Raw genomic sequence first — 14,713 nt, 5'->3', positions numbered from 1 at the left:
TGGGCACGGTAACACTGTATGTATGTGTTGCTGTGTGGACAGTTTGTGTCATCAAAATGTAATCGATTTTTGTGTTTGTGTGTTGAATTTAAACATAGTTTAGTAAATATGTCATTTACAGCCAGTTTCATCATCAAAAGTAAAAGCCAAAGTAAAAGTCAAAGTAATGTCTAAAGTAAAAGTAACGGTCAAATTCATTTTTCGTATTCGTTTTGCTGTCACTTTAGCCTTGAAAAAACGAATTTGATCGTTACTTTTACTTTAGACATTACTTTGACTTTTACTTTTGATGAAGAAACTGGCCGTTAGTCTACATATACGTGGTCTATGATAATATCATAAATGACTCGCGTGTTTGCAGGCTCTGAAAATACTGAACCGATTTAAAATATTATTTCACTGTTATAAATCTACATCATCCAAAAGTGACATAGGCTACTGCTAATTGTCATGGAAATCATTTCAGCTGTTTGGGTAAAGAAATAAATACACACAAACAGTCTTGACATTTGCAACTCACCATTCAATCACAGCTATTATCATTCCTAAGATAAGTACTCATAAACCCTTGTAGATACATACATACATACATCGCAAACATTAAAGTAATTTTTTTTTTTGTTGGTTACTTTAAAACCACAAATTATCATAAAACAGTTTTCTACTAAAAACCCTCCACGTTTTACCACGTGACGCTTCGTTTCACGTGCGATGGCTTGGACCGTAATTGACAATGCACTAGAAAGCCGGTCGCTTTGACATATGAACCGTGACTCAAGGCCAGTTAGCTGTTTAGTTTAGACTGATAGTAGGTAAACACAGACGTTTACTTTTACTATGCTGGTGAGAAGACAATATTGATAGGTCTAAGCAGTTTATGCGGATACAGATTTATCAAGGTTTGAAAAAACGATTTTAAGAAAGCCTTCCACAAATAATTAAACCTCCTTTTAAAGGAAAATATGTACGACTTTGAACCTAAATCATAACCTCTTCTTCCAACTACTAAACCCACATAAAAAAAAAACACAATTAATAAAAAAAATAGTCAAAAAGCCAGCACTTGGCATTCTGCCGACCCCGCGTTAGACTAGCTCCGTGATATTCATTCTATTTGGTGCGGAGTCTGATTAAGCGGTCGCAGTCAGCACTACGCTAACTCGATGATGATAGCCTGTTTCAAGTACATTGTTTCAAATCTTTGTTTGGACCTTATTTATATAAAGTGAGGAGCACCCGTGCATGTTAAATACATAGATACAAATCTATCTAAAATTACATATATGTCTATATTACATGTATGTCATATAAATTGGTCTAGCATGGTTAGATTGGAAGCGGACCCCAACATAGTTGGGAAAAGGCTCGGAACATGATGATAAATTGGTCTAGCAATTCCTATATACTTGTAAATCTGTTTTTGACAATTAATTGAGGAGACTTAGGTACATAAAAACGTGGCCTTATCATGTTATGAAAAATCTTTTAACACTGAATTGATGATGACTCCCTAAATAAGCCGAATATAAAATATTTGAATCAAGAACACATCAAAGCCAAACATTTCAAATACCTGACATCTAAAAAAATCCACAGAATTTTTAAGCAGAAAATTCTCATCAAGTTCTTGACGTAAACAGCCCACATTTAGGGGTCGCACACAGTTATAAAATATGCCTAACAAACCTACAGAAAACAAAGTATTTCATGAAATATTCATAACGCGACATCCAGTTTAAAAAATATACAGTTTTTTAAAAAGACAAAAAGGCTTTACGTAACAAAAAAAATAAGGCTCTTAAGTGACTTTTAAAAGGCTCGTGTACTGCGAGTTTTTACTTTGAGTATAATGTTACAAGGTGAATAACATCTAGTGCTAAATTCAGAAAATCAGAAATTATTTTGAGAAGCGCAGTCGGACAGTGTCCAGTTTCTGCAACAACCAGGTAAGAGATTGGTTGTCACACTGTCTGGCTTCTGGCTTCCAGTCATTATAGACTGCAAATGTTCAGACTCACTATAAATAAATGGGTCCCGTCTGTCTGTAATTTTAAGATAGTCACCCATCCACGGATCATATAATGTTCAATCGACTAATGCAACTGCTACTGAATCACAATATCCACTGTTAATCTGATCCTTAAACAACACGTATGCCGCTAATTATAGAACAATAGAGAATCAATTGTATCTCGCGTATATCTGCGCACCGACATGCAACGGGTTAACTATAATCTATCTATACTAATATTATAAAGAGGTATTTGTAAGTTAGTATGTAGGGGGTAATTTTTTGAACAGATGGTCGGATTTCCTAAATTCTTTCACTGATATATACAGTTACAATATTCCAGAGAGTCATAGGCTATATTTTATCCCGGTACGGGCAGTAATTCCCACGGGACGCGTGTGAAACCGCCGGTAAATGGCTAGTATTATATTACCCCGTTGCTATAGTAATTACCCAGCTGCATCAAGGTTCTCCCAAGTATGTCATGCTGCAATGAGCGATGCAGCTCAGTCGAGCGGCTGTCACCGGTCGCGTCGGCTGCCGGATAGACCTAGATTTCTCCCCTCGCGAATTGTACGGTGCCTAAATGGACTGGTTTAACTGGCTATTACGTTGGTTTGGTTATTAACCTATTTAGTTTGTTAGTAGACGCGTTTGATGGATGTCAAGTATATAAAAATAATATCGATTAAACTCAGCATATATTTCTGCTATCACCTCTGTCAGAAGGGATATTCGCACTGTATTACAAAGTTAATAACGGCTATTCCAGGGAAGTATTTTTTATTGAAGAGTCAAAATAATCCGACAAACATTCCTATATGGTTGTCCTCTGCCCAAGAAGTAACATGCAATTTGAACCGTTTCGAAGAGGCACCGTGAGCACTTCGAGGAGTTGGCAGTTTAATACAAAGTACATAAGACTTCTGTCGACTTTAGTCCAAAGAATTTGGTGGCTCATATTATTACAGCGGTAGTAGTGGTCACAAATGGTCACAAGTAATCAATAGTAACTGATCTTCAAAATAAAAAAAATCTAAATCAAAATGCCTTTTATTCTAAGTAAACTGAAAAACAGCACTTCTCGAACATCAAAATTACCTACATGACATTTCAACTTTTTTTTGAAACTCGTTTGTAAGCGCTTGAATATAACATGCATTGGTAGGTATATAAGTTTCCTAAACCAATCATTGAAAGGCTACTAAGCTTGTATGTACATTCACCATATTTCAATATTGATACCTAATAGGAATATTATTGGAAATGCACTTTCATGAGTATACTAGCTTGCATGCATATTTTAGTTCATAAAGTGATTAGTCTGAAACAGTTTCATGAATAAACTACTGTTATAGTTTAATCCCTCTAAAACCCATTCGTGTCTAATGGGCATAGAGTCTGTGTATTGTTTAAACATTTAATGTTTCAAATAGGTTTAAATCTAAATCCTGTATTCATATATGCATAAAACAAATATATAAAATAGATAACAGCTTGACCGATTTTCGTAGTTTTTAATTTGTAGAATTTCTCTTCTTCCCAAATAGGAGAATTAAAATTAAAAATAATGAAAAAGGAATGTGTTAAATCTACGCGGACAGAGTCGCAAACAACAGTTAGTATATTTTAAAAATAACTATTAATACTGAAAATAGGTCCCGATGTGTAAGTATTGCATGTCAAAGATCTAGATGGGGAAAAATGAAAATATTTCTATTATTTAAATTGAAATACTGCCGATATGACGCCAAAAACGAAACAACGAACTGCGGATTCCCTTATATCAAGTATAAAACCAAAACAATTTACCCAAATAAAATACCAAACAGGGCTCAGAAATAATCTGAAATCTTTGCAAAAGTGGGTCTTTTTGGATCCACAAGAAATTTAATCAGAAGGAAAGCGCGAGGAAATACAATTTCCCTTTCCGGCGAGGGTCAAGTGTGTAGGCAAACAGGACCTGAGGTAGGTACGGTAGGAGGGTAGGAGGAAATTAGTCGTTGTTTCTTTGTTGTTGCCGCTGAAAACTGAAACTTCGGTGTAGGATAACGTGGCAGGTCCTGAATTTAACTTGCCGGTGATAAATACGGTCGCCGTGTCTAAATTTGTTGGTTTTTAAGGTGAAACAGCAGAGCTGACTAGGGTTTGGTGTGAAAGTGTAGTTGGCGATAAAGTTTACGGGATTAGTTGTTAATTAATTAATTAATCATCACATCCACGTGCATAAAAAGTATCAGTTTACAAACTAAAAATATAGAAACCAGTTGAACAATCGCACCTGAGTATAAGTCTTAATAAAACTATTTATTTTCCTTATACAAATAACATCTATCTGCATCTCTTTCTATTCTAACTCTCTCATAACGGGCTAGCTGGAAGAGATTTCTAATGAAATAAGCTGTGCCTTTGTACTATCTGTTCTATTTTTTACTTCTTCTCTGTATTCTGTGTGTGTACATAAACTGTTAAATAAATAAATAAATAAACATTAAAATTCCATATTAACGTTATATTCCAATTCATCAGAGATTTACCAAAATACAATGAAATATATCCCTGGAAATAATGGAAAACGGATAAATATACGCATTTTAAAGCGTCCAAGGAATGAATATTAATATTCTGGCCATCATTTGTCATCGTCATAATAAAGAGATGAGATTTTACGTTTTTTCCATTAAATTCGGATAAAGCAATATTAATGGCAACGGGTGAGAAATGTGAGACGTGGAATTAATGAAAATCGTAGCTGATTGAAATAATGTTTCTGAGATTATATTCCTGGGTTGAAGGTTTGACAAGACTTACTCTACTTGAAGAGATTTTCAAAATGGCAACCACGAATGCAGATACCACAGTATCATTATTGAGCCGCTGATCTGACTGAGAATAAAATAAATATTTAATGCCGATTATATTGCTAAGAAACAAAAGGAGAATCATTGTCGCGCCATCAAATAACCGACTTAAAAAAATGATTTTTTAAAGTAACTGATTATTTTTTAAATGGCTTTTATACCCATACACTGATTGTTAGACTTTAAAACATGACTTTGAAATCCTAATCAACCAAAATTGCAATTTAAAAATCTTTGCATTTCCACACAAAACGCCTTCACTATGACATTAATAATTCACGAAGCCAATACTTACTGCACAATATTTCACGAGATTTTCTTAGCTTACTGCTGACTACGAAAGAGTTATAGCGTAATATAGCACCTAATATTATGTATAGGGTTGCCAGCTGTAAGGCCCTTTCATAATTAGCAACCCTTGGCAGCACCCCTGCTTAACCAGACCTTCTTTATAAGGGTGCCCTATATTAGATTTTGGGATTTATCAAAGAAAATTGTGTGGAATTTGTGGTAGGAAGAAAGGCCTAATGGCATGTCCTACTTACCAGGATTTTAGGTAACACAAAAGAATTTTTCGCACAAGTAAGTTAGTAACGTTGCGACCAGTAAATAAATTGTTTATAAACAAAAAATAATAAGTACCTAAATTAACACTTTTTTATACAACGGTTCCCGAGATATTTTCCAAATTCCCGGGGTAGATTCTTTGCGAAGCCCAATAATATAATAATAAAATATGATCTTTAATATAATTCATGTAACCAGCTCTCTTGTTTCAAAATTATATTGTAATCAGTTTAGCAATTTTATAGTTCGGTTATGAAACCTTTTTTGTGAGTATTTTAACACAAAAATTTTCAACAGAACTATTTATTTTCATAGATAGTTACGTTCCCCTGCAAGAGTTTGCCCATGTAAAATAATATTTTACCGTGAACTATAAATTTGGCCCGCATAGCCTGCCAGATAGGCCATTGTGACCGGAAGGTCGTAAGTTCAGTACCCAGCTTGAACCGAATGACCTCAGAAACTCTGAACCTAATCTATGGGTTTTGGCAGAACATTAGTTATCTATATTTCATGCCTACAGAACGCGCTAATTACGATAGATCAATGGCTTGGATCGCCATTCCCTTCATTTGTCATTTAAATATAATGTTTTGCATTGGTTCCATTAGTTAGATGAAGGTACGTAAGGATGTAGGCAATATAGGTAACCATCAAAAATTGAGATCATGAGCACAAATGATTTAGTTAAAAAACTTGTATTGACTATGTAGATCTAATATATTATGTGAGTTTGAAAAAAAAATAGCTATGCTTTAGAAGGTTAGACAAAGGCAGGTAGACTATACCATTCACATTCTTTTTACTTCTAAAAGACAAGTTTCTAAACCACAACACCAGCAGCCAACCCTCATAAAATTTTAAACGAGTAATCACGCCCCGGAAGTTTTCCAACATTATTTAAAAACTACGCTAAAAAGAATTTAATTTCAAAAACAAAGAGCAGCAATCTTTCTCAGAGCAATTTCTAATAGTCAATTAACGGAAAAATGCTGGAAATTCAACACAATGGCTTTTCTACAAATAAAGGTAAAAATCCATAGCGTTTTACTTGCGCGGACAGAGCACTTTTCTATTTTGTTTTTGAATAATCTTCTACGGTTCCCGTTTTTGGGTTCCGTAGAGAGAAACCCTTTTAATTTGCATCATGTTCGCTCGACCGTGTGACTCGCTGTTGGGGTCCCCGGGTTCCCGAACCGTTTTTATGCCAAACTTTACATGATAAAGCTTGTGCCTTTTAAGGCCGGGAAATTGTTTAAGTATAGTAGATAGTTTACATATTTACAGCTATTAAGAACATTCGTGATTATACTGAAGCCTAGAATGTTGTTACTGTATATTGATGTCAAGCTTCCGCACGTGATTTCACATTACTATTTCTCGCACATGGATTAAATGAGCCCTGTAGTTATTGCGTGAAAGAGTTACAAACATCCATACATCATCATCTTCCGACCTTTCCCCCTTCGATCATTTTCAAAACTAGGTAGGTTGGGGTCGGCTTGAAAACATCCATACATACAAAATTTTATAATATTTGTAAGTTTTGGTGAGTCAAGGCTATTAACACACCGTTGTTTAAGTCTAAATTACAAAAGAGAAATCAGAAAACATAATGCGGTACCAAACTACACGAGCTACTATCAAAAACAATAGCAATTTGGAGTAATCAAACATTGAAACTCATTCACTTTACAATGTACTAATAAATACGGGAATGGAACGTCAAATATCTGCATGCTAATAGTAATTTTATGCGTAATTGAATGAACTGATGAGAGTAGACATAGGTTTAGAAATCATCTGCCTAGCCTTTTCCCAACTATGTTGGGGTCGGCTTCCAGTCTAAACGGATGCAGATGACTACCAGTGCTTTACAAAGAGCGACTGATCTCTTCAACCCAGTTACTCGGGCAATCCAGTGTCCTTTGCTAAGACTTTCTGGGTTCCGAATTCTGTAACGACTGCTAAAAATTTTCAAATGACAGCCGGGAGTTCATTGTGCGTTCCGAAACTAGGCCATTTATCGAAATAAAATACCTAAACTGATTTGAATGTACGTTTCCTTAACCCATTCTTGATAGAAAAAGTACAATAGCACCATAATAAAATACGATTGAAAGAAGGATTACATAGTTCTCCTTTCTGCTGACATAAGTAACATTTTATGTAGGTAAACCTCAAGTACTAATTTATCACTGCTCTAAAAGTGAAAGTCCCTAAGTTATTGTACTGTTGCAAAGTAAAATAATAAATAATGCACATAAGGGATATCCCCTCGTCAGGCCATCACACGTGAATTGCTGGACCGATTAAGCTGAAAATTAGAGGGGAGGGAGCTTAGACCCTTTTAGTTTTACTTATCTCGAGACGCGGGTGAATCTGCCGGCGGAAACTGGTATACCTAATAATAAAAATATAAAAAATAGATCCGCAACCATATTAGTTTTCATGCTCTAATTTACGCCAACAGTTTTAGCATAACACTAACAAACGCATCCAATATATTATAATTATTTACTACCTTCCCTATTACCATCAAAAACATTGTAGCGTACAAAATTTATATTCATAGTCCATTCGACATTTACACTGAACTAAAATTTTAATTAGTTAAATTCGAAATCAAAGCAAAGGTTATTAAATCATAATTTGGCAAAGCATTCTATAATTAGCACTGTATGGCCGTATAATTAGTTTGATGCGTACCTACAGTCATATCGACTAATGAGCTGTTTGTATTGAAAACGTTATAAGTATGAATTACGATTAAAAGTGATCTTTTTTATGGAAATCAACAAATGACTCCCCCCGCTGTGTGTTAGCAGCATGAGGGAGTGTCAGGCTCTTACTGACTGAAACCCATCCCTTAGTGCCGGCAGGATGCATACCTACTACCCCCTCATGTTCGATATTTTTTTTGTTACTGTGTCAGCCACTATTTCCCTGAGACAAAAACACAATTTATAGCCAGAATTATAAAACAAAAACAACCCTTATTGTGTTGCTTTTCCTTAAACACAACATGGTACGGAACCCAACTATATATAATGTATGTAATGCTTGTACAACATGTTATCTGGGAAGCGTTACGTACTCACGAACTCTTTAGTTTTTGTTTCAAGTTTTTGCGAACACTCTTTTACAGTCATTTGTTTTAAAGTGAACTTAAAAACGGGTTTGAAAATAATACTTGGAACCTGGAAGCTATCCTCATATTTAAATAACATAAGCTTTAAATTAGACAAAGTATTTTTTCGAAAACACATCAACTGAATTATTTTTCCACGGGATTTCAGTTCATATTTTTTTAAATTGTCAAACTGAAAATCAAAATAGTGATCCGCAATGACGAGCGCTGTCATAAAATCCCGTATATTTGACAATCTCCATAAAATAATCTTTCAAAACAAGATAATAAGTTTGGTGAAATGGTGATGATGAACTTTATTTTACGTAAAAACATAAAGCATTATACAAGTATAGGTACCATGTCAAGTAAATTGATGATCTCAACGTACCTACTTAAAAGCATTTTATGCGGGGAACTACCTCAGTATTAACTTTCCTGTCAAATAGCCATGACCTGGTCATTAGCATATCTTTACCTTTAACTAGTCTGGTTATGAAAGTTCAAGGTTGATCAGAATGCTGATAAGAAAAGGCTAGACAGATAAATGTATGTGTATCATATTTCTCTATCGTCATATCATATAACATCTATCCAAAAACTTTTCTAACTAGATACCTATATGCTTACAAAATTAGCGAATACATGTAAGTTCAAAATGTACAATTTCCTATAATTGTCGGCTACGGTGGCTGTTCTCCTAGGAGGAGATCAGCTGCTCAGATCATATTATAGTGCACAAGCATTTGCGCAAACTCAGGTGCACTCACTATTCCTTCACTCTCATAACCCGATGGGAAATATTTTTAGTAAAATTATTCTAAGTATAAGAATAAATCGGTTCAATAGATCCAGAGTTCAGCCCGAATTCACAAACTATCTCTGTATAATAAACATAGATATGAATATAAAGTAATATGAAGCGATTCGATACCACTAATTGATCGATAGCTCGCCTTAATTAATCGACAATATAACCGATGGTATTGCATCTCTCGCTCTCGGTTATTCCATCGAGACTAAAGAATGATATAATAAAGGCAATGCAGAATTTTAATATAAATCTCGAAAGTTATTTCGAGCAACTTAGAATTTTATACTATTAAGTGAATTCTTACACTCCCCGCACACTGCTAAACTGTTCGTTGACAATTCATTTTAAAGGTAAGATCGTGAATCCAATCAAACTTTTTTGTCGGTCTAATACCCACCAGTTACCTAATCGTTATAGAGCTCGGTCAAACTATCGGCCGACTAAAAGTTTGCAGTTTACGGGGCTTCTTGATCAAATGTTAGTTATTTGGTCCAATTTGGCTGATATTGGCTTTCAGGCTAATGGGATGCAGCTGAGTATCAGTGCTTTACATGGAACGACTGCTTGTCTGACCAGCTCTGTTACCTAGGTTACAGGAGCCTATAGTTATATAACTTGATAGTGACTAAGTTTACCTACATAAAGTGTTAAGTAACTTTAGTAACAAGTAACCACTTTATCGATAAACTCGTGTTGAACACACGTTTATAAGTTATACGAGTTCGCGGCAGTTAATTATTAAGTTATGATATTGTTGTCGTAGTTAACTATTTGCTGTTTTCGAAAATGAGATAAAGTAAGAACGGAATTCGGTTTATGCCTATCGCTGGCTTGTGTCTGCTATTCCACCTCATCTCAATGAAACTATGTATTCTATATATTAGCATATCATCTGCCTAGCCTTTTCCCGACTAGGTTGGGGTCGGCTTCCAGTCTAATCGAATACAGCTGAGTACCAATGTCTTACAAGTGACTTCCTCAACCCAAATTATCCATACAACCCTTTGTTGAGACTGGTTGTCAGACTTTCTAGCTTCTGACTACTCGTAACGACAGCCCATGATGTTCAAATGACAGCGAAAACTACACAGTAACCTTATATGAATACACATTTATATTTGATAAAAACTTTATATTATTCTTCACAGAAATTCATTGTATTCCTATGCTAAATGTCGTAGGTAGCGGGTTGGTTATTTTTCTCTAAGAGTAAAATACTATGTACCGGTATACTTACCCACTTATAAAAGGTATAATAGTTAAGTTAGAATTTAACGTCAAATATATTTAAAAAAGGGCATAAAAATGATAAAAACGATCCAACTCGTTAAAAGTCCAAATAGAGGTGTTATGGAAATATCCGAATATCCGCGAAAGTATCCGCCGCTGAATTATCAACACACCAGCGGATCATTTCAGTCCATTGAGAGATTAGTTTGTAAACCAAAATGTATGAACAAAATATCCGCGGATGTTTTATTTAGTTTAGAGTTCTGACAGAATTTATAAACATAAATACACAAATATTTTCAATTAAATTACCGTAGTGAGTTTGCTCAACAGTGAGATATGTTGTTATTTTAATAGTGGCATTTAATTTTGAAAGGCCGAAAAACGAACAATATAGAAGACCATGTTTCTGAAAAGTTTGTTCACCATTCACACTAGGAAGCGGTTTAAAGGGGGTATTTTTTTAAAGGTGCTTTGAAAATGTGTTAATTTAGTTAACCTGATTCCAAATAATTTATTTGACTTAAGCGTTATATCTCATTCTATGTATTAGTGATATGATTTATAAGCCCCAACAAACTATCGGACGACGAAGAGTTTGTAGTGTGTCTTATATAAAAATGCTTTACATTAAAATGTTCGTCCATACTTTTATCTCTAATTTTAGTTTTTACTATAATGTGCTTTCCAGTTTAATGCGCACATTAATTCCGGTTTGAACCATCATAACAGAAACATGAATTTGGTTTCACATAGGTATACAAATCCTCATTATACACGAAATTGGTTAATTTGTATGAATGGTGCTTTGTTACTATCGATGCTAGTAACTATCAGCCCCTTTTATTTTGATATAAATAGTATGAAGCTTTACAATTATAAAAAAAATGAAAACGACTCCCAAAAACACTGGAAATAAAAACTGTTCTTAGGTGTATCTCCTAGAAGTCGGTGGCGAAATAAGCTTATTGTTGCTTTGGAGCTGTGAGTTTTAGGATGAAAAATAAGGATCATAATTTGGGGATCTTTTAGTGCCTTCAAATTGATGAATCTATCTTTGAAAGAATCGTCAAAATCAATTAATAAATGGCTGAGTAATCGCGTAACAAACATAAAAAAAATGTCGAATTGAGAACCTCCTTTTGGAAAGTCGGTTAAAAACTAGGTGATAATACAATGCGAATCAAAAAATAAATGACAAATTAATAAATGGAAGTTAACTGAATTTAGAGTGATTTAAATAAGTTATTTTTCAAGTTTTAATAAAAATGTAGAAGCAACTATACAGTCTATCCGTAACTGAATGATTAACGTACATTGTACCAACTGAAGTTACTAAATATATACACCGGTTACAAGAACATGAAAAACAAAAAAAAAATCCCACAAGACATATGATAGTCCGTGAGACGAAACTGGCAAAGTGATAAACATTTTTTTTGTTTTGTAAACATATTTAGGTGCCGATATCACTACAATATAATTAATATCTGTGTTATATAACCAATGTTTACTCACAAAAAACTTAATATTCTCACCAACATCTGACGTTTGTGATAAAAGTAATTTGTTACATTGTACACAATAAGAGTTTCGTGATGTACGCAAATAAAGACTCGTTGAGACCCTAATTAATTACATCTTAATGAGAATTAGATTTGTTCGCAAAAACGTGAAAAAACGACCCCTGTGTAATCTTTACACAATTTTATTCTGCTTTCAGGGGAAAAACATTTGATAATGACTACACGTTTTATGTATAATAACTCAGAATAAAAAAGATTTTCATGAAAAAAAAAACCTTTTTTGAAATAATTTTGACGTTTGATAACCCCGCGCAAAAAGTACCGCAAAACTTTTGCACATCACATTGCACTCACACTTTAAAAAAGCCGCACACAAAAATTTACGATATAAAATATCCGAAAATCCGCGAAACACCCAAAATTTTCTATTGTAAACAATTCGGCTGTCACTTATCTCTTCGTCTAAGACGTGCGTTCGTTCACGAAAAATTTATCCGCGCTTTTTCTAATGGAAAATAAATAATAACAGAAGAAATTTTTAATGATTTTTTTGTAAGGAAAAAAATATTGTGATTGATGAAATAAGTTTTTAGTGACGTACCTTGATCGCGACGGGTATTCGTTCGCTGTGGCATGGGGACGTCTGGCACGCACCGACAACTCGCGGATACTGGCGACTGTTTATTACTGGCTGGTTTCGGCGGGATTCTCACGGCGCGAGGGAAGAGACTATCGACTAACTTGACCGTATGAACTATCGATAACTTATCTCCTACACTAAATTGTTGCGTTCGAGATTGTGAATTATGTAAGTCATCGTTATTGTCTTTGTTTGTGATTGTTAGTCATGCTGCGCAGTTTTGTGGTTTCGACGGAATAATTTTGCTTGAGTTATTAATATTGATTTATTTAAGCATGTTAATGGCATTCTAATATAATGACAGATTTGAAAGGAAAATCCAAAATATATTTTTATTAAATTAAATAAAAATACGCAAATTAATATCGACGCGGCGCGGCCCGCCCAATCTTCAAGACGCCCGAAAATTCGATAGCCAAAGTTTCACGCACAAAAACATCGAGTTTACCATCACTAGTGGAGAACGCATGCGCACTGCGTGTCCCAGCGATTGCCCAGCAAAATAAGCACGTTGATTGATTCTGCAACTTGTGCGCAGGTTAACTCTCCACGTGCGTAACCCACCAAATCTTCGAGAACTACCCGACACCCCTCGTCCCACACAAATTAGACCCCAAGAGGGTGTTTTGACAAAAATGACGGTTCAACTAAAACTGGGCGGTCTTATCTGGGCTCGGTTGTTTTAAATGGTACACCCAAGTTTCGCGCGCGGATTTTATCTTTGGGACTTTTTTTGTTGAGGTATTTTCCTAAGGGTGCTTTTAATGTGGTAGAAATTGCTGGAAATGCAAAAAAAAAATACAGGAAAAATATTTTTGTTTTTACATAATTAATGTTATAAAGTTAAGATGACATTTGATGATAGATAATATATTCATCCTTACACCTACTAAAATTTATGAAGAGGAAAATTTTTTAAATGAAAAATATGTGTCCCAATTTTCATGTCTCGCCTGTATTGGGTCAACTGAAGGGTAGCTTCTAATCTAATTTGGCTAATGGCGTCTTCCCACAATGGCCCAGGCTGGCTCGCTTCTCTTTCATGATAAAAAACAGAAAGACTATGACAAATGTTTCAGCAGTTTCTAATCTATATGTAGTTTATTTATGTACACGTTTGTGTTCTATGGTTTTCTTTTAACATTTACAATAGTATCTTTTATATAGATATATATAATCTTTATTTTAAAATATACCATCCAGAGAGAATAATGTTTACTGAGTTACCCGTGAAGAATATGCAAAAAGTACCTGTGGTACTACATGTTATGGTGGTTTGTGACATAATTAAAAACGTATCAGTCAAACATGAAACCCTCCTCCTCAAAGTCGGTTAAATAAACCCTAACCAAACTTGTCCATCCTCCGTCAGAGTAACATTACGTTATCTATCCCTGTCTAACCAACCTCGAAAGAAAGAGTTAGAATAACTTTTATCTTAGTTTAGTAAACAGGATTGCGTCCATTATCTTGATCAGTGAAAAGGCGAAGTTTCTATTTTCCTTATTTCTGTTCAATAGGAAGGTTTAATCTTTATTCTGTTATTCTATTTTCTTTTCAAAAAGATTTTTCAATTTCACCCGACTTGGTTACGTTTCCCAGTTTTATTTTTAACTAAAAGTCTATTTGAGCGGTTAAGTTTTATCGTTCTATTTATGTGTTTTTAAAAGGTTTTCTGTATATGTATTCAATATCTTTAAACCGTTTGGTAAAATTACTTTTGAATAATTTGGAAACAAAATGAAAAAAGTTTATCAGTAAAAACAAAAACTTATTTTTGAATGGAGCCCCTTTTTAAGCATACAGTGCCTGTGTTAGGAGACTCCGCTCTTTCGTATCAATATGTTTCATAACATTGAAAACAAGAACGAACAAGATTTTGTTTATATAAAGTAGATAGTGTAGGGTAGGACTTACCTGGTTCATCAAATCCT

At 34.4% G+C, this 14,713-nt stretch overlaps 1 protein-coding gene across 4 annotated transcripts in view; it reads right to left on the bottom strand.

Moving 5' to 3' along the window:
- LOC110376550 (dipeptidase 1) overlaps window positions 1-12,894 on the bottom strand; it is a 149,395-nt gene extending 136,501 nt beyond the window's left edge. For 2 of the 4 annotated variants that reach the window (XR_010276557.1, XM_064035116.1), the window contains exon 1: window positions 12,741-12,894. Coding sequence is in view for 2 of the 4 variants with exons in the window: in XM_064035116.1 (XP_063891186.1) it covers window positions 12,741-12,774 (34 nt within the window). In the remaining 2 variants the exon portion in view is untranslated. The remainder of the gene's footprint in view (window positions 1-12,740) is intronic. The other 2 variants (XM_064035170.1, XM_064035191.1) reach the window with 2 other exon arrangements.
- Between the last annotated feature and the right edge of the window lie 1,819 nt (window positions 12,895-14,713).

The sequence above is a fragment of the Helicoverpa armigera genome, chromosome 1 (assembly GCF_030705265.1).
Source record: "Helicoverpa armigera isolate CAAS_96S chromosome 1, ASM3070526v1, whole genome shotgun sequence".
NCBI lineage: Eukaryota > Metazoa > Arthropoda > Insecta > Lepidoptera > Noctuidae > Helicoverpa > Helicoverpa armigera.
Note: the sequence above shows the minus strand (reverse complement) of the source record. Positions and strands in the feature narration are given on the sequence as shown.